Source organism: Protobothrops mucrosquamatus, unplaced genomic scaffold, assembly GCF_001527695.2.
Source record: "Protobothrops mucrosquamatus isolate PMUCROS unplaced genomic scaffold, P.Mucros_1.0 scaffold385, whole genome shotgun sequence".
NCBI lineage: Eukaryota > Metazoa > Chordata > Lepidosauria > Squamata > Viperidae > Protobothrops > Protobothrops mucrosquamatus.
Window position 1 is genome coordinate 268,282 of NW_015386717.1, and position 19,396 is coordinate 287,677.

The 19,396-nt window shown below is 39.0% G+C and overlaps 1 protein-coding gene across 1 annotated transcript in view; it reads right to left on the reverse strand.

Moving 5' to 3' along the window:
- Positions 1-1,184: 1,184 nt before the first annotated feature.
- GINM1 (glycoprotein integral membrane 1) overlaps positions 1,185-19,396 on the reverse strand; it is a 24,051-nt gene continuing 5,839 nt past the window's right edge. Inside the window, exons 2-8 of the mRNA XM_015815917.1 lie at positions 15,713-15,772; positions 13,742-13,838; positions 9,829-9,980; positions 7,997-8,153; positions 6,307-6,437; positions 3,241-3,404; positions 1,185-1,894 (exon numbers count right to left, since the gene is read on the reverse strand). Of these exons, the coding sequence (XP_015671403.1) occupies positions 1,792-1,894; positions 3,241-3,404; positions 6,307-6,437; positions 7,997-8,153; positions 9,829-9,980; positions 13,742-13,838; positions 15,713-15,772 (864 nt within the window). The 3' untranslated portion in view covers positions 1,185-1,791. The remainder of the gene's footprint in view (positions 1,895-3,240; positions 3,405-6,306; positions 6,438-7,996; positions 8,154-9,828; positions 9,981-13,741; positions 13,839-15,712; positions 15,773-19,396) is intronic.

Sequence of the window (19,396 nt, forward strand, 5' to 3'; positions counted from 1 at the left end):
GTGGTTAAAGGTACAGGGCTTGAAACCCATGGCTTCTAGTTCTGTCTTAGGTGCAAAACCAGCTGTTGACTTTGGGCCAATCCCTCTTTCAGCCCTAGGGAAAAGGCTTTTTTTAAAAAAAAAATGGCACTATTTCCTATTTTGTTTTTAAGTATTAGATACAATCTAATCTATCACCACCTAATGTGCTTCAGCAGTGACATCAACTGTTTCACATTCTTTAACTGATAGATGGCAGCCTTTGAGATTCTGTGCTCATGTTTTTCAATGCTGCCATCTAAACTATCAACAGGTTGTACTGAAATGTCTTCTAGAACCATTTTAAAGCAATGGGATATAATTGCTTCCACAACTCAGTTATTCAATTCTAGAGCACACAATAGTGCCATGTGCCTTTCTGATGTGTCTTCCATTGAAAGGTACACTAAGGCAGCAACTGCGATATTCTTGGTGATGTGCAGCTTCTTTTTTGAGTTCTACAATGTTATTTTAATATTCTTGAAATAAATGCCTGTGTTGGTATAACAATCAGCAAAAGTGGAAAAATGTCTTAGGTAAATTTAGTTTTGGAGCAATGAACATCAATGGATTGTGCCTCTCATTTAGCAAATGTGCTAACAACTCGACACACCTTATTTCAGCATTCACCAAAACATCAACATAGTGTTTACATACAGGAAAGGAAACATGAACTCTATACTATTTCCTGATTAGCAGCATTTCCAAACACCAATTATGGATTTTGATACATGAGAAAGTGACTTACAACTCAGTTAAAACAAACTGCTTGTAATATAGTCCTATCCAAACATTATGGACAGTTGAAGCCACAAAATCCTACTTAATATTTATCTACCACTAGAACATGATAAGACTACTTGGCAAATGCAATGAACTGGATCCAGATTTGCTCCCTGTTCAAATTTGAAAAAAGAACTTTACGTGGTGTCCAGTTTATATCAAGAAGCAAATTTGCAATAAGATCTGATGATCTTACGAATCAGTATATAAAAATGCTCTGAATTTATACAGTACTTTTAGACAGTTTGTACTCCTGGATGAAAGACATTTGTAGTGTATTGTAAGTTTTTAAGAAGCACATTTTTACAAATGTTCATAAATTCAGTAGGAAAAACCCTGAAAGTGCTTACAATATCAAGATTATTTTTTGGAAAATTCAAACAAAAATTGCACCACTGTTTATTATCAGAGCAGTATGAAAACTCTTTTGCTTTTGACTTCTCCCATAAGGCACACTTAAAGGCCTAAAATAGCTTTTAGGATTATCACAAGTCTATACTCCTGTTGATGCTACTTATTCTGTTCCATTAGTCTGAGTCAAATTTCCTGGATTAGCCCGGTGTGTCCTGTAGCCAGTAGTTGGGAAGATACAGGGTATCATTTCAGGGAGCAGGAAATTATTTCACTGAACTTAGAACTTATTGAAGTTCTTTTGTAAGGAAAGTTTTTGCGGTCAAGAATACAGTATATTATAATGGTTGAAATGAAAAAAAATCCAAAAATTATTCTGGGCCTCAGCCTTAATTGTCCTTTAAATATGAATCATTCATAAATTTAATAAAAACAGCAGGCTGAGAACTGTTGTGAAATCAACAGTTCCCAAACTAGAGTCCTCTAGATATGTCACAACTGCAATTATTTATGAATACTGGGAATTGTAGTCCCAAAGTCTAGAGGGCAGTACATTCGGAAGGCTGAATTAAGTAATATATTAAGATCCAAGTGCCAAGTTCATTAGGTCAACAAACTCAAATAATTACTCATGTTTTTTTAAATACATTTTTCCTCTATGTTGTTTATCTTCTCTGGAATAGCTGGAAGTAAACTTATTGCAGCCACAGGGATGACATTGGCATCAAGTTGAAGGATTCCCCTAAGGGAAAAAAAAGTCAGTTAAAATACTAACTTCAGAAATATGATCACATATAAACATTTCAACTTCACAGTTAAAAACAACTCGGGAAAAGTGTTTCAAAATCTAAAATCAGATCATTGGTTTCTGAAAATGGCCTACATAAACTTCAAAGATTAAAATGTAATTAAATCTTGTTTCAAAGAATTCTCAGGATGAATGCTATCTAGAAAAAAAACCATCCATTCACCTGCCTCTTTCATTATCCGTACTCCCGGAGGACTAACATTGTCATCTAAATGATTTATAAGAACTGGGGCTAGGGTTTTCCTTTTCTTCATTTATTTCCTCATCTTCTTTTTCTAGTGTGCAATGAGAAATTAGTACCTCAAACAATCTGCTACTTGCCACAAAGCAGTCATGACCCACTTATGTATAATAATATATGAGTGGGTGCCATGGTGAATGCGCCCTTCCACAGGTGGGACTCCTTCAGCCATTAGAGGTTTCAAAACCGTGAGAGGGATGCTAATGGCAAGCTGTTGGCCCCTAAGTCTGAGCAAGTAAGAGATATTGATTGATAAGCTTTCAGGATGATTTACCATAAATTTTTCAGAGCTTTTCTGAGGCTCCCTAAGAAAAAAAAAAATCTGACCTGTCTAATGACTCTGGGCCAACTGCTAATTTGTGGACACTCGTGCTCTTCATTTTTCCCAATTATATTGAAATGGGTGTACAAAGGAGAAGGACTCCTCTGGACTATTGTTGTGTATCTGGCTCCTGTTTGCAATTACTGGAAGAACGAAATCAATTCTGTCAACTAAAGCATCTCGTCTTTATCTGATGCTGCTTTTATGGGGCTATGGAGGGATGGGGAGAGTATCTTTCCTCCCCTTCCCACTTAGTGTGCATGCTCTAAGCCAGGGGTAGTCAACCTTGGCTCTTTTATGACTCGTGGACTTCAACTCCCAGAATTCCTGAGCCAGCACAGCTGGCTCAGGAATTCTGGGAGTTGAAGTCCACGAGTCATAAAAGAGCCAAGGTTGACTACCCCTGCTCTAAGCAAAGCTCTTGCCAGAGGAGGGAAAGATGAGGGAGAAATCCATCTAGCATCCTCACTTTTTGAATCATCCAGTGATTATTTCCCATTAACAATTAATATTCATAATTTAATTGTTTGGATGTATAAGGCCATCAAATCAAGACCCAAGGTGTCAGTTCCTTAACCTTGGGGTTATATAAAACTTGTGGATTAGTTTTGTTTTTATCCATTTAATTAGCCTAAGCTTGAATAAATATACTATATGAAACCTCTATCGCCAAAGGAAGTTTGTTTTGAGATGAAAGAAACTTTAAAAGACACTTACTTGCTTTCACACGAGGGACAAAACATTTTTAATATTTTGATGATTAAAGTTGCCCCTACAACTCCAACCACGACGACTTCCATAAAATTAAAGAACACAGGAAAAGACTTGAGCCAAAATGTACAAAGCTCCTTTCTCAGATCTTCCACCCACTGGCACATCACCTGCAAAAATAACAACACGGCCACTGAAATCCAATAAGGACACCTGCAAAAGCCCATTTTTCTGTGGTCGTTTGTTGCATCAATTTATAATTCACACTTCTGTCACGATGTGGGAACTTCACATCTGTTGCTTGTCTTTACAAACATTACTCTTTTGCCCCTTAAAAATTCCTTGGCCTATTTTCCCACATCTTCTATTGTTTGAAGTAATCTCCTAGTCTCACTGTTCAACTTCTTTTTAACTAAGCCCCTACATTCATTTCATTTTTTATTTTGTTTTTCTCAAGTTAACTTTGACCCAGCTGAAACTTTATAGCCCCTTTCACATATACCTAACCGGGAACAATGTCACGAAAACAAGGAAAGCCAAGTCCCTGAAATTGAAATAAACTTTTCTGATAAATATTACCTTCTCTGTGGCTTCCAGGGAATAAATAACTGTAGGGGAATTGGGGCGGGTTTATGAATTCTGTGGTCTTTTGTTTCAATACTACCAAACTCAATGGGTCAGCTGTCTGGCTTAGTAGACAGGAAGTGGTTCTGCATACCACCAGTGGCACAAACACTCTATATGCCAGCGGTTCTCAACCTATGGGTCGCGACCCCATTTGGGGTCAATCGACCATTTTACGGGGGTCGCCAAGCAAGGCTGTCCGCCATTTTTTTTGTCCGCCATTTTTTTTTTCCTTTTCCAGCGGGTGCCTTACCTCCCTTGGGCTGGGCCAGCTGGTGGTCGGCCTGCTCCGTCTCTGCCGCTTGCCAGCTACGCCTCAGCCGGCGCAGGGGGTGGAACCACGCATGCGCGGCGCTCCTGGGCAGGAAAAGTCCTCGACTTACGACCGGTTGGGTAGTCCTCGACTTACGACCGGTTTAGTCCTCGACTTACGACCGGTTGGGTAGTCCTCGACTTACGACCGGTTTAGTCCTCGACTTACGACCGGTTGGGGGTCGTGGCATTAAAAAGGTTGAGAACCACTGCTATATGCAATTCCAGATCCTGTCTCTTTTCATCTGACCTAGGCCATGTTGAGTTCGGCCCAGCCATCCTTTTGCCTTCTCTCTCTCTCTCTTTCTCTCGGTCCTGCCCTCCCCCCACCTGCATTTCTAGGGCAAAGAGAAGCTGCACTTGTCACCAGTCCACCAGGGCCCAAAACGATGCTGCAGTGGGTTTGGGCTAGTAGCCAGTCTAGTGCTACTGCTGAGCCAAAAAGGCTATCAGCTGCCCTATAGCTATCTGGGAGCACCTTACTCTTTTTATAATCTTTGTGGTGAGCAGGCATGCAACCTAGTACTAATTTCAGGGGAGCTTGATTGTTCTGGATGGGTGAATTTAGCAGCTGCCAATCAGACAGAAATCCATCAGGGGCCTAGCTTCTGTTGGGAGACACATTTAAGTCCTGGCTGAACTTCTACCTGATCTGTTGCTTATGGGTGTTCCTCACTTAACATACACTCATTCAGCAACTATTCGAAGTTACAACAGCAGTGAATGAGGGGTAATGATGACAGGTCTTCATAACTGGGACCGCCCCACGTGATTGTAATTCAGGTGCTCAGTGATAAGCCCACAATTACAACATTGTGGTGGGCTGCAGTCATGTGATTGTCACTTGCAACCTTCACTGCTGGCTTCCAACCAGTGAAATTGATGGGGAAGCTGACAAGAGGTCACTACTGGCAAACACATGACCCCAGTACAGTGTGACCATGAGGGATTCAATAACGATGGCAACTAAAACTGCTGGAACTGCCATCATAAGTCAGCACAGTCATATGACATCATGCCTTACAACTGCATTGCTTAGCGGGAGAGTTCCTGGTCCCATCTGTACTAGTTTTTCAGAGTAGCCTTATCAGAAGAAACTCAAGCTAGTAAACTGTTAGCCACCTCCATGAGCATCAGGAAAATTGGGAGACTGTGAGTCATAGTTCTGCTTGAGTCACAAAGCAAGGTAGGTAACCTTGGGCCAGTCACTCTCTCTCAGCCCTAGGAAGGAAGCAAATGCAGACCATTTCTACAATCTTGCCAAGAAAACTGTGGGGACTAGTTGATATACCAATAAAGGAGAATATTTGTAGCTCAGGATTGAAATGAGGGGTTCTTGATGCTCTCTGAGCTTCATTGTTTTCTTGCAGATGGTAACATCATTGGCTGTTGCACTGATGATGTTACTTAGATTGGATAATGAAACATCTTCAAGAAAACAACCAAGCTCAGAGAGCGTCTCACTAGTTGAGATACTCACCAGTTGTCAACACTGACTCGAAGGCACGCAAACACACACATACACATAGCCATGGGAGCATCAGGTGAAGGGGGAATGGGGGAGATGCCATAATCTGAACACGACAGTCATGTCTGTATGACTGAAGTTGCACTCCTTAGTATATGTACCATATGCATGTAGAAAGGGGGAGGACTTCAAGTACACAATTGCAACCCCATCTGAACTTTTTTACCTCCCTTCTAATTACCACTTGTTTCCATGCCTTTTTATTTTTCTTGGACTTACAGTAGTTTCTCTGATGGCACTTAGCAATAGCAATAGCACTTAGACTTCTATACCGCTTCACAGTGCTTTACAGCACTCTCTGAGCGGTTTACAAATATCAGCATATTGCCCCCAACAATCTGGGTCCTCATTTTACCGACCTCGGAAGGATGGAAGGCTGAGTCAACCTTGAACCCGGTGAGACTCGAACTGCCAAACTGCAGGCAACTGGCAGTCAGCAGAAGTAGCCTGCAGTACTGCATTCTAACCACTGCGCCCCCAGGACTCTTCTTGATAGAGTGACTGAGAAGATACCAGACACACCAGGCAACAATAATTTCCTCACATATCCATTAACTCAAATTAGATGAACATATTTACCATTCACAATCATTGTGACAAAAACATACCTTATAAGATGATGGTGACTCTGTTCTGAGTGGAGTCTCTGGCAATTTGCCAGGCATTGTCTGTTCATCTACAGTAGTTTCTACTTGCCTGAGAAGATAGTGACTGGTAGTTTGTAGAGGACTTTCAACATCTATTTTATAAAAATAAAAAAGATAGGTAGGTAGGTTGGTTGTTTTAAAAAACAATGCTGCGAGCAAGTAAAAAGAAGCAGGGTATGGACAAGAAATAAAATCCAAAAGTGCAAAACTATTTAAATCCTTTATAGAATGATGGGGTTGATATAGACCTTTGGTCATCTGTTCCAACCCACATTGCTGCTTCATGTTTAACTTCCAATTGACAAGGGCGCTTTTCTTTTAAGTAAAGAGACAGGCTAAGTAAAGAGACAAGTAAAGGGACAGATTAAGCCAGGTTTCCTCCATCCCATGCTAAGGGGCCTTATATTTTTCCTATAAAGATATAACATTTTACATATTTCCATTCTATTCATTTTGGCCCACTGCCTAAGTTGCCTAGATCTTTTTTTTTAAATCTTCTTTCATGTAAAGTTTTAACCAAATCTCCCAGTTTTATGATATCGGCAAATTTGATAAGGATTCCCTAACCCAAGTCATTGATACAAGTGTTGAACAATGCAGGGGCTAAGACAGAGCCTTCTGGCCCTTGGCTCGATGCTTCTGGCCAAGCTGAAGTGGAAGCATTAATGAGCACTCTTTGGATAGGCTGGTTCAGCCAACTATGCTATCATCTAGTCCAGCGGTTCTCAACCTATGGGTCGCGACCCCATTTGGGGTTGATCGACCATTTCACGGGGGTCGCCAAGCAAGGCTGTCTGCCATTTTTTCCCCCTTTTCCGGCGGGTGCCTTACCTTCCTTGAGCTGGGCCAGCTGGTGGTCGGCCTGCTCCGTCTCTGCCGCTTGCCAGCTACGCCTCGGCCAGCGCAGGGGGCGGAATCACACATGCGCGGCGCTCCCGGGCAGGGAAAGTCCTCGACTTACGACCGGTTTAGTCCTTGACTTACAACCGGTTGGGGGTCGCGGCATTAAAAAGGTTGAGAACCACTGATCTAGTCCAAGGTCTCTCAACCTAAGCAACTTTCAGATGTGTGGATTTCAATTATTATAATTCCCCTAGGAATTGAAGTCCACACACATCTGAAACTTGCTAGGAGAGAAACACAGACTTGGCCCATGTTTTAATTTTTCCTAAGACCATTATGAAAGAATACAAATAAAACAAAACCAATTGTACCCCATATTAATTTGACTTGCCTATAAATAGAGGCCAATTTATGGCTATTGATGTGACCATCGATTTTTTTGAGTGGTAGAGTCATTAAATCCAAGGTAAGAACTTTCTGATCATTGCTTGCATTATTTTATATATATACAGTACCTGGCTATGATATTCTTAAAAAATCCATACCTAAAAAGTCCATGAACTCTGAAAGATTCCAGATACAGTTAACAACGAATCAATTTAATCAACTCCCTTCTTATGAAGAACTCTCAAAAAAAAAAAAGTCTGAACCCTTAAGTAAAATGACCAGAAATAAATTCAATAGCATCTTTTTAAAGAAAAAAATAAGAATCACTTACATGAGATAGGTGGGTATAAATGAATAAATGAATGATTGAATAAATAAATAAAACAAAGTCCAATTCTTGCAACTCAACAAGACTGAGTACCTTTTCCTGCAAAGTTTGGAAGTGTAAACAAAATATCATTGTTCCTTGGGCTGGAATACAGCATGCTTTCCTCCAGAGGCACGGTGTAATTTGTATGTCTCAGGACTTGCTGATCCTTTACCAATAGGTCTATTTCTATCACTTCATCTTGTTTAACCTGCAAAAGAAGTGTAACAATGGGAGCTATTTTCTTATTCACACGTGTTGGGAATGTCAAGCTTTTTTTCTATCAGAGCAAGTATTGCAAAAAGTGATTTCAAGATGAAAAGTTGATTTTGTTTAAGTCATAGCTAAATGAGCTCCTACCCTTTTTCCCCCCTCACCTCATGAAGTACATGAAATATTAGGAGGAAATGCTCTCTGGTTGTTATTCATCATATTCATATTGATATCATATATATTGTATATCATATCATCAGGGAAAGCAAATGGCTCCCTTTTTAGCATCAATGTGGATTATGTTTTTTCAGTGAGAAACAAGGTAAGAAAAAAGTAGAATGTTGCCTTTCAAAACAATCAATCAAAAGAAACACAGATGAATTCTGAACCCAAACATTATTTCTACATTTATACTGTTTGAGTGAATGATATGAATTCTGAATATTTTTAGAGGCAAAATAAAATATAACCCAAGAGTTACTACTGTATTATTTAATTAGAAATTTATAAGTAAATTGTGACTAAAGATGGGACTCCAAGAGAGACATACATTTGTATTCCCCAGTTTACAATATTTAACACTGTTAATTTTTGTTCATATTTGGAGGCTTTCTTCATTATTTAGGGCTATTCTTTATTTTAGATAACTTTATGCCTTTAGGAAGGGGCAGCATACAAATTAAGTAGATACCGGTAAATAAATATTCCATCTTCATTTTAGGAGGTAGAAATAATATTTTCTCCCTCTATTTTCTTTCTTCCCCAGTAAAACCCTCATGTCAGATCAGTTGATCTGAAAAGAGGGACTGGCCCTAAGGCACCTAAGTGAGTTTTTCTTCTGAAGGATTCATTTGCACCTGGATCTTCCTAGTCCTATCACCTTACCCATTACAGTCTACTGGCTTGGCCAGACTGAAGAAATCAATGTGTTCTTTTCTAGCTAGCCCACAGTCCCCATCGTTATTTTGGCACAGGTAGCCCTGTGCATGAATTGCATCAGCATCTCTTAAAAGGCACTGCTAATTCATTGCCAAAAGTCATAGGATACAAAGGAATGATTATAAGCTGCCATTTCTCTCTCCTTAATTTAGACAAAGAATATTCAATATAAATCTCTAACAGCATTTTGTTTTATTTGCAGTTCGTTTCCTAATTATAGGTAGTCCTTGTTTAGCACCCAGAATAGGGGTCAGCAAATTTGTTGCCAAACACCACAGTCACTAAGCGAAAAATCATGTGAGCACAACCGGCCTGCAACAATACTTCTCACTTGGTTGTTAAGCAAAACATCATATGATTGCAACTTGCAGCTTTACTTCTGTCTTCTTTACCCTGTTTGTCAGAAGCATGTTTCTTTCCTCCATTTTCTGGAGATACGTAATATATATAAACATTCTTAAAATATAAGAATTATATAAATACTATCAAAATTCCTGCAAAAAAAATTACAAAAATATATGAAGGGTGCTATCTTTGAGGGCTTTTTTAATAAAAAGTAATTACATATTTTAATACAAAAGAGGACACAGAACTGTATAACATCAGGCAGCAGTATTTTTGGCTTGTTGGCCAAGATAAACCATAGAACTAAAATGTGTGATCATTCAACAATCTTCCGCCGTGGATTTATACCTAAGCTAGTAAATAAAATGATTTATAAAAAGAATACTTGCCTGTTTTTCATCTATATCTGTCACTTCTTCTTGAACAACAATCAATTGCAAGTTGGAGCTGGATGCCAATGGCCATTCGTGGATCATAATGCGAACGCTGACAATTCCTAACTGCTTCTGATCCAATAAGGTATCATGGTTTCCATTCTTCACTATCAACAAATAACTGTATGTCATATAGTCGCCATGCAGAGAAACAAAATATCTAAAAACAAGTTACACAATAAAACAGTGTTGCAAACTGGATTGGATGTCATATTGTAAATCGGTACGGAGTTAATATACCTAGCTGATATAAATTTCACAGTTATTTTTAAGAGAAATGACAGAGGGCTAAATAGACTATTAAAATGGAAACAGGAATATTTTCTACTTTGTAGATTGTCTTCTGCAAAGATCATCTTTTGCACAATTACATTTTCCCACTCTCTCTTCTTCCTTCCTGCCCTGAGGGCAGTTCCTTTCTTCCCAAATCTGCTTTGTAGGTTCTTCAACTCATTAAGTGAAGTTGAATACCCCTCTCCATACTATTTGATAGAAGCTACTGAATTACTAGGAGAAGCTAACTTTATATAACCATTCTTACACCTAAAGGAAAAATTAGAAAATCCAGCAGTCCCACCTGTCCTATGTGGGCCACAGAAATCACTGAATAAAAGAGCTGACCGAAGGTATTTTGATTTACATTTAATATTTCAATCCAAAATAAAGCATCCATAATTTGAGCCACCACACAACATATGGAATAGCACACTAAGTGACAAGCTCTTAGACGATTTTCTCCTCACTTTCAAATGGAAACTTTCTTCCTATAATATAATTCTGTAGCTCACCGCTACCATGCTAACACCCAACTTTCTTTCCAGGCCATGTACACTTACATTGATTTCAGTAAAATAGTAATTAGTGTTGCCACTGTATTAAATTAAATTTGCATAAAACACGACTATCATCAGGATGTTTGTGTGGCAGAGAAGCCTTGGCATTTATTATGCACAACTGAACTGAGATCCAGTTTTGGAGTGTCAAGGACTTGCTCCCATGGCTTTCGATATTATGAGTAATGAATCTCCCTAATCTGACTTCCTCCCATTCCATTTAATCCAGTAAAGTCAGCGACGATTTGCAGTCAAACATTCTGCTTCGTGTATCTGGGGAAAAACATGTGGCACCGTATCATGAGATCAGGTGATTCTCTTCAGAATTTAATAGAAATTCAGAGAACTAAAGGCAATTAGCTATTACATTATCTCAAATGAAATTTTGTTTGAGCACTAAATGAAATGTACACTTTTCCACAGTGAAAACCCCATGAAACGAGAAAGACTTTGTCTCTTTAGATCATGGGTGTCAAACTGCTGGCCCGCAGGCCGGATGTATCATAGCAAAACCGTGCCCACCCCATTGCCAGCAATGGCAAAAAAAGTCATGATACGTTGCGACACATCACGTGATGTTGCGAGTTTGACACCCGTGCTTTAGAGTATACAGGTAATCCTTGACAATTGGAACCAGAATTTTGTTGCTGAGCAAGGTGATTGTTGAGGGAGTCACGCCCAATTTTATGACCTTTTTTGCCATGATTATGTGAATCACTGCAGCTATTAAGTGAATCATGCAATCATTAAGTGAATTCGGCTTCTCCTGTTGACTTTACTTGTCAGAAGCCAAACTAGGGAGATTGCAAATGGCAATTACGTGATACCAGGATGCTGCAAGCATTATAAATACACACCAGTTGCCAAGCAGCAAAATTTTGATCATGTAACCGTGCTGGAACAGTTAAGCGTGACGACCAGTTGTAAGTTACTTTTTGTAATGCCATTGTAACTTTGAATGGTTGTTAAATGAATGGTTATAAGTTGAGGATTACCTGTACTAGATTTAATTTGACGCTAAAAAGCACAGAAGAGATACCTTTAAAAAGGCCACAATGAACCACTGTTGGGATTCACTTCTTCTGCAGCATCTTTTTATGCATATTGCTCTAAACCAGGGGTGGGCAACCTTGGCTCTTTTATGGCTCATGGACTTCAACTCCCAGAATTCCTGAGTCAGCTATGCTGAGTCAGGAAGTCTGGGAGTTGAAGTCCATGAGCCATAAAAGAGCCGAGGTTGCCTACCCCTGCTCTAAACTATTAAGAACCAGTTTTAAAATATATTAGCATGTCCTTGAGTAAAGAATAGGTTATCTTAGAAGCTAGCCTTGAAACTTGCCACAACCAGTATATCAGGTAAATACTTGGTGTATAAAACATTCATAAATAGCATGTAATTGCTATGGCTTCATAAATTATGCTTATATGTCCAATCAGGATCTTTCCTTTCAATGTAAGGCACATAATAGCAAAAAAACCAAACAAACCAGAATTTTTGCTTCTTCTAATAAGTATCATTTTAAATTTGTATGTGCTGGGTAATTCTTTTATCCTTTCAGGAAAATTTTCATTTTTTTTTATTTACAGAGAATATGAATTTGGAAAGTTTCATTAAAAAGTGTTTTGCTAAGATTATCTGAAACCATGCTTGTTTTTCTTCTTCACCAACTCAGCTGGACGTGGGCCGGAGGAGACGGACAGGACTTATCAGGGTGGAGTCACATCCTTGAGTTTCTACAGCTCAGCCTGCGATACAATAAATTAACCAAACAGGAACTTGTTCAGGGCTTTCATAAAAATCAGCTTTTCATCTCCATTTGTATTTTGTTCTGAACACACAACAATGAGCTGCCCTGTATTAATTCAAAACTAGACATAACAACCAATAAATAATCTCGAATTCTTGAGAAATGAAAATAGATTGTTACTAACTTATATGCAGATGTTTTTTTGTGTGTGATGGGAGTTATTTATTTATTTATTTATCAAATGTGTATGCCTGCCCATCCCATGAAAAGTGACTCTGGGGAGGCAAACAACAATGAAAGGTAAGTGGATGAGGGCGGAGGCAGGTCGGGAACCTCTGAGCGTTTCTGATAATGTATTGAATTGGATTGTTTTTTGTGTATGTTTGTGTTATAAATGCATCATATTACTTATTGTTTAATTATAAAAATTAATAAAATTTTCTTTAAAAAAAAAATGAAAGGTATTTCTCAACTTACAATCATTAGTTTAATGACCATTCAAAGTTACAACAGTGCTAAAAAAAAAAGTGATTCCTGCCCAGTCCTTATAGTTACCACAGTCACAGCATCCCCGCAGTCATGTGATCAAAATTTGGGTGCTTGGCACTAACATACATTTATGATGGTTGCAGCATCCTGAGATTGCATGATTGCCATTTGTGACTTTCCAAGGGGGAAGCCAGATTTGCTTAATGGCCATAGTGATTATCTCAACAAATGCAGCAAAAATGTTATAAAATTGGCATGACTCACTTAAGGACTACATCAGTGGTGGCGAATCTATGGCACGGGTGCCAGAGGCAGCACTCAGAGTCCTCTCTGTGGGCACGCAGGTCATTGCCCCAGCCCCACCACCCCTGTGGCCCCCTCCTCACCAGCAGCCCCCCCAGAGGAGAGTCACCCTGGGCACAGCCTGCGCGGAGCAGCGCAGCCAAGGACATGGTAGCTGGGCAGCAGGGACAAGACTCTGCCCTCATGCCCCATCATGTATAGATGATGCTGCAGGCTGTGGACAGAGGGCGTGGCTGCCATAACGCTGCTGGGCCGCCTGGGCGATCTGCTGTGGCAGGCCATGGAGGTGGTGGGTGGCCCTGTGGGCAGGAGAGGCGGGGACGGGGCAGGGGCGAGGCGGTTTTGGGTCACTCGGTCTCTAAAAGGTTCGCCATCACTGGACTACATCCTTTAGCAACTGAAGTCCCAGTCCCAATCATAGTCATAAGTCGAGGACTATCTCTATAGAGTTACAGAGGAACATAAAATCCAGATAGTGAAGTAAGAAATACTCACAGATTAAAGTTTGACATTTTATCCGTGTGACTCCGCTCTTCAGTGGAAAGTCATTTACATACACCTGACCGTTCACGTAAGTAATATTAAGGACAACCTAAAAAAACCCCCACAGAATAATATATATTGAATGTACAGAAGTCATAAAGTTTTATACATTTCAAAATACAAAGTTGACCAGGTTTTGTTTAATTTATACAATCATGAGAGCAATTATCCAAATAAGTTATAAGTATAAGCAATTCAAAATTAGTTACCATCCAAACATGCTGACAAATTTGCCATCGTTATGCTTTCATCCTTTAAAAGAATTAAAGGCCATAGTGGTCCCTCACTGGTTTGTTTTTCTTTTTGGTCCCTTTGAGTCAATGTGGATTCCTGGTGACTGCCTGAGCAAATTTCTGCAGTCGGTAACAGTGAAATCAATCAGTGGAACTGCCTTCAGAACTTGTGGGTGCTTTATCACTGGAGGCTTTTAAGAAGAGACTGGGCAGTCATTTGTCTGAAATGGTATAGGGTCTCCTGCTTGAACAGAGGGTGGGAGTAGATCAGGGGTCCCCAACCCCGGGTCCGTGGACCGGTATTGGGCCACGGCATGCCAGCAACCGGTCCACACAAAAAAGCAAAGACCCATCTGTGGAATACAGGCAGCACACAAAACCACACACTCTCCGGTCCACGGAAAAACCTAGTGCCCAAAAGATTGGGGACCTCTGGATTAGATGATCTCTAAAGTCCCTTCCAACTTATTTTTCTGTTGTGTTCTTCTTGGTAAGATTTCGGATGCAGCTTGTCATTATCTTCTTCTTAGGTCTGAGATAGATCCAGCTGGCTTTGTGCCTAAGGTAGAACTAGAAGTCCTCGTCTCCTGGTTTCTAGCCTGGGGCCTTAACCACTCCACCAAACTGGCTTGATCTCTTACTATATTGCCACTGATTTTAGTGATTTTGGATTGTATCTTAAAAACATAACCTGTGTAGTATTTCTGTGTGGAAAAACTAAGGTCTTGCAAGAGGAGCAAGAAGCAGAATGTACACTATTTGATAGGAAGTCACTGACACCTTAAAAACCTAATTTCTGGCTGTAACTTAGATACCCATTCAATGACAAGCCACTGCTTCTCAGTTTTGCTTACCATCATTAACAAAACAGTTACCTAGCTTGGGTAATGAAACGTCTGCAAGAAAACAACCAAGCTGAGAGAACACCACTTTATTAATTGTTCTGTTAAGTTAAATCAGTCCTTTATCTCAGACTGGTACCTCGGACTTCTAACCAGCAGTGGAAAACCATGTTCTCTGTTTCTCCATAGACTCTGTAAGCTAAGGGCTAGGAACTATGATTAGTATATCTCAGGAACACTAGGAACAATGAGAAATAGCTAGACCTTTTGTCACCATCAACTGAGAGGAGCTGAGCAAGGTCCACATATTATCCACAGGACTTCATAATCTGTCAGTTCATACTATAAAACTATGTACTGACAAACTACTATGCTCGAAAAGAGTACACAGGCATACAAAATACATACATTCAGACACATTGCTATGTATATAGAATAATGCCAATTAAGCACCATATCTGGAACCAACAAATAACTCCTAACTTTTACACACCCACAGAAGGTAGTACAGACATAACAAAACTATTTATTGAAAGGAATTACGTGAATATTCCTAAAATGTTAATCAACAACTCGATATATTTACTGTACTATTACAGTAACGAGAAAGACCCAGTGGTGGGATTCAAATATGTGAACAACCGGTTTTCTATGTGGATGCCACTTCCGGAAGTCCGTTCTAGGCCTGGACAACAAAAAATTAGCTACCGGTTCTGTTGAAGTGGTACGAACCGGCTGAATCCCACCACTGGAAAGATCCTTAAGCTGACTTTTTTTTTCTGATGAATCACAATAGTAAAAAGAAAAGACTTTGCTAAATAAAGTACAGGAAGTTGAACATACAATACCTGTCTTTCCTGAACATCCCCGGTGTTTTCTAATATATTTACTTTAATCTTGATGTTTTCCTGAAATAACGGAATGAAAGGAAAAAAGAAAGAAGAGAAAAAGAAAGAAATATTCAGTACAGTTTATAAATTAAGTTAGGTACTTAATTCAATTTTTAGTTTGTGAGACAAATTTATGTTTCCATCCACAATGTGGCCTGTCAGGATCTAGCATTTCTGAAGTCTGTATCTAAATAACCAGGGTCGAAAAACTGAAGGAGGACCAAAGTACCACAAACAGGTTCAGTGATCCCAGAATAGTAGAGGCCAGTGTCATGCATATAACTATCAAGACCCTAAAGTGCCTTTTATACCTAATTGTACATACTATGCTGACCATAAATACAAATTGTCTTGCTGTGCTGCTTTATTATGGCGGGGGGGGGGGGGAGGAGGCATGTTCCTGTAAGGGATGAGCAAAGATAGCCAAGAGAGAATGCCAAAAGCATATAATCTCTCAAGGCTTGAACATCATTCCAACTACCCAGCTAAAGCACGTAGGCACCTATATTGGACAGCAGCAATATTGGAAGATATTAAAGGCAGATAATTGCTTTAGTGGCAATGTCAAAGCCACTGTTTCATATTGTGCTGGAGGACACATTGGAAAATAACTCCAGTATTACCAAGAGACCCATATAGATATATAATAAAAACTGACTTGACACTATGATGCCAGATGATAAGCCCTTTAGGTCATGCTAGAGAAACAACTGAGAATCTTTCAGAATACCAATCTGTTTATGACGTGACTGAATTAAGAAATGTAGGATGCTCAGTTGCTAACTCACCATGCAGGAAAGGAAAATCCAAAATTGCAGAGACAGAATTACAATAGGAACATGGAACATAAGAATTATGAACATCATGGAAAGTGCAACAGAGTTAAAGATGAAATTAATCATTTACATTGACATTTTAGGCATCAGTGAGCTGAAATGGATTAGAACGGGATACTTTTATTGGGAAGATCATACTATTTACTACTTAGGACTAAGATGAAACTAACCAAATTAACTAACCAAAGAGAGAAGCAACCTAGAACTAAGGAGAAACTTCCTGACAGTTAGAACAATTAATCAGTGGAACAACCTGCCTCCAGAAGCTGTGAATGCTTCAACACTGGAAGTTTTTAAGAAGAGATTGGACAACCAGTTGTCCAAAATGGTATAGGGTTTCCTGCCTGAACAGGTGGTTGGACTAGATAACCTCCAAGATCCCTTCCAACTTTATTATTATTATTAAGAAATGGTCTTCTTTCATAGTCAGGAAAAAAATATAGCAAGACCAGTACTTGGACACAGTGCAATCAGTGGCTAAATAATATCAATTACATTTCACAGACAACCCTTCAACAAGGCATTTATCGAGAGAATCCTGTCATACAGCATCACAGTCTGGTTTGGAGGCATCACTGCTTCAGACAGGAAGGCAGTGCAGAGAGTGGTGAGAATGGCCAAAAAGATCATTGGCAGTTCCCTCCCTCCCATCCAGGACATAGCACAGAAGCGTTGCTTGAGCAGGGTCCGTAAGATTATCTGGCACACTACACATCCTCTTCACGACCTGTTTTCCTTGTTACCTTCTGGGAGGAGGCTTCGTGGTATCCGAAGCAGAACATCCAGATTCAGCCAGAGTTTCATTCCCTACAGGATTAACCGTGCAAACTCTCAAGCTTCCTCCTTCAGTTATATATTCAAGTTGGACAATATTTAATATTTATTTGCTACGTATATGTAGGGATGTGGGTCTATACATGTGTTGTTCATAGTATGTTTAGGTGTGTGTCATGTATGTGTTTCACTTTGAGAGAGGGCAACTAAATTTCATTTTTGATGTGTGCCATTGTGCCCACAGTATAAAAATGACAATAAAGGTTATCTTATCTTATCTTATCTTATCTTATCTTATCTTATCTTACCTTACCTTACCTTATCTTATCTTATTTTACTCTCCAACTACGGTAGTCCTCAACATACAACAGTTCGTTTAGTGATTGTTCAAAGTTACAACAGCACTGGAAAAAGGGTCTTATCAACCTTTTTTCACACTTACAACCGGACAGTTTCCTAACATGCTCTTTAGCATATTGTGTGAACTCAGTTATGTTAACTAAACGTTCTTGGCTACAATGTTATTTCATGTTATTTCTGTTGTTTTAAAATGTGATTGTTTTTTTATTATGTTTTTATCCAGTTTTATGAATACAAGATGGGTGACCATATATATTTATTGAACAAACAAACAAATATGCCCATCATTTCTAAAGAGAACATCAGAAATCATTCTGAAGTCCTCAACCTCATTGATCAAGAATCAGCGGAACTGCGGAATGATATCAAGCAAGTTGCTAAACGTGAAAAGTTAAAAAGACCAAACATCAGAAGAAAACAACCAGATAAAAAACAGCAGACATAGCCAAGAAAAGAAGAGAAGCAAAAGCAAAGAAAGACAAAGATCTCAGAAAGGAATTTAACAAAGAATTTTGGAGAAGACACAGGCAGTATTGTAAGGTCATCTGTAAAGATATCAAATATGAAAACAAACACAGAAAAATAAGGTCTTCCAAAAGATCCCCATTGTAGGAATCTTCTGGGTTACAGAAGAAGGTTCCTACAAGGGCTAATGTATGCCAGGGGACAGATAGTAACTGATTCAAATAGGATCAAACAAATAAGAAATGAGTATACTGAAATTCTGTACAATAGAGATGTCAACATCCAAGATATCTTAGAAAAAATACCCTATTTATAAGAACCTTTAATATTAGAGGATGAAGTTAGTTTAGCACGGCAGTCATTAATAAATCATTACAGATAGTCCTTGACTTACAACAGTTCATTTAGTGACTGTTCAAAGTTACAAGGGCACTGAAAAAAGTGACTTATGACTGTTTTTCACACTTACAACCATTGTGGCATCCCCATGGACACATGATAAAAATTCAGCTCCTTGACAACTGACTCTTATTTATAACAATTGCGTTGTCCTGGGGTATTGTGATCACTTTTGCTGACCTTCTGAGAAGCAAGGTCAATGGGGAAGTCAGATTCACTTAACAACCATGTCACTAACAATAATTGCAGTGATTCACTTAATAACTGAGACAAGGAAGGTCATAAAATGGTGCAAAATTCAAAATGTAACAACTGTCTCACTTAGCAACAGAAATTTTGGATTCAACTGTGGTTGTAAATCAAGGACTACCTGTACTAAGTCAGAAAGCAAGAGATATTGATGAAATATCTACAGAAATATAGCAAGCAACAGAGGAATATTCAATAAAAACTGTAACCAATTATGCCAATAAATCATAATGGTGAACAGATTGGAAGAAGTCAGTCTATATACCAACAACAACAAAAAAGAAACTTAACAAGGTGTGCAAACTATTATAATATCTTTAATTTCACATGCTAGCAAAATAAAACTTAGCATCATCCAAGACAGGTTAGAACCTTACATATGGAAACGGAGATACAAAATGTTCTACCTCACTTTAGACAAGCCAAGGAACATGAAAAATTATTTTATTTATTTATTTATTTATTTATTTAATTTTTATCCCGCCCTTCTCCTTACGGACTCAGGGCGGCTGACAGCCTTATAAAACAGATACAAAGATAAAAATACCCAATTTAAAAC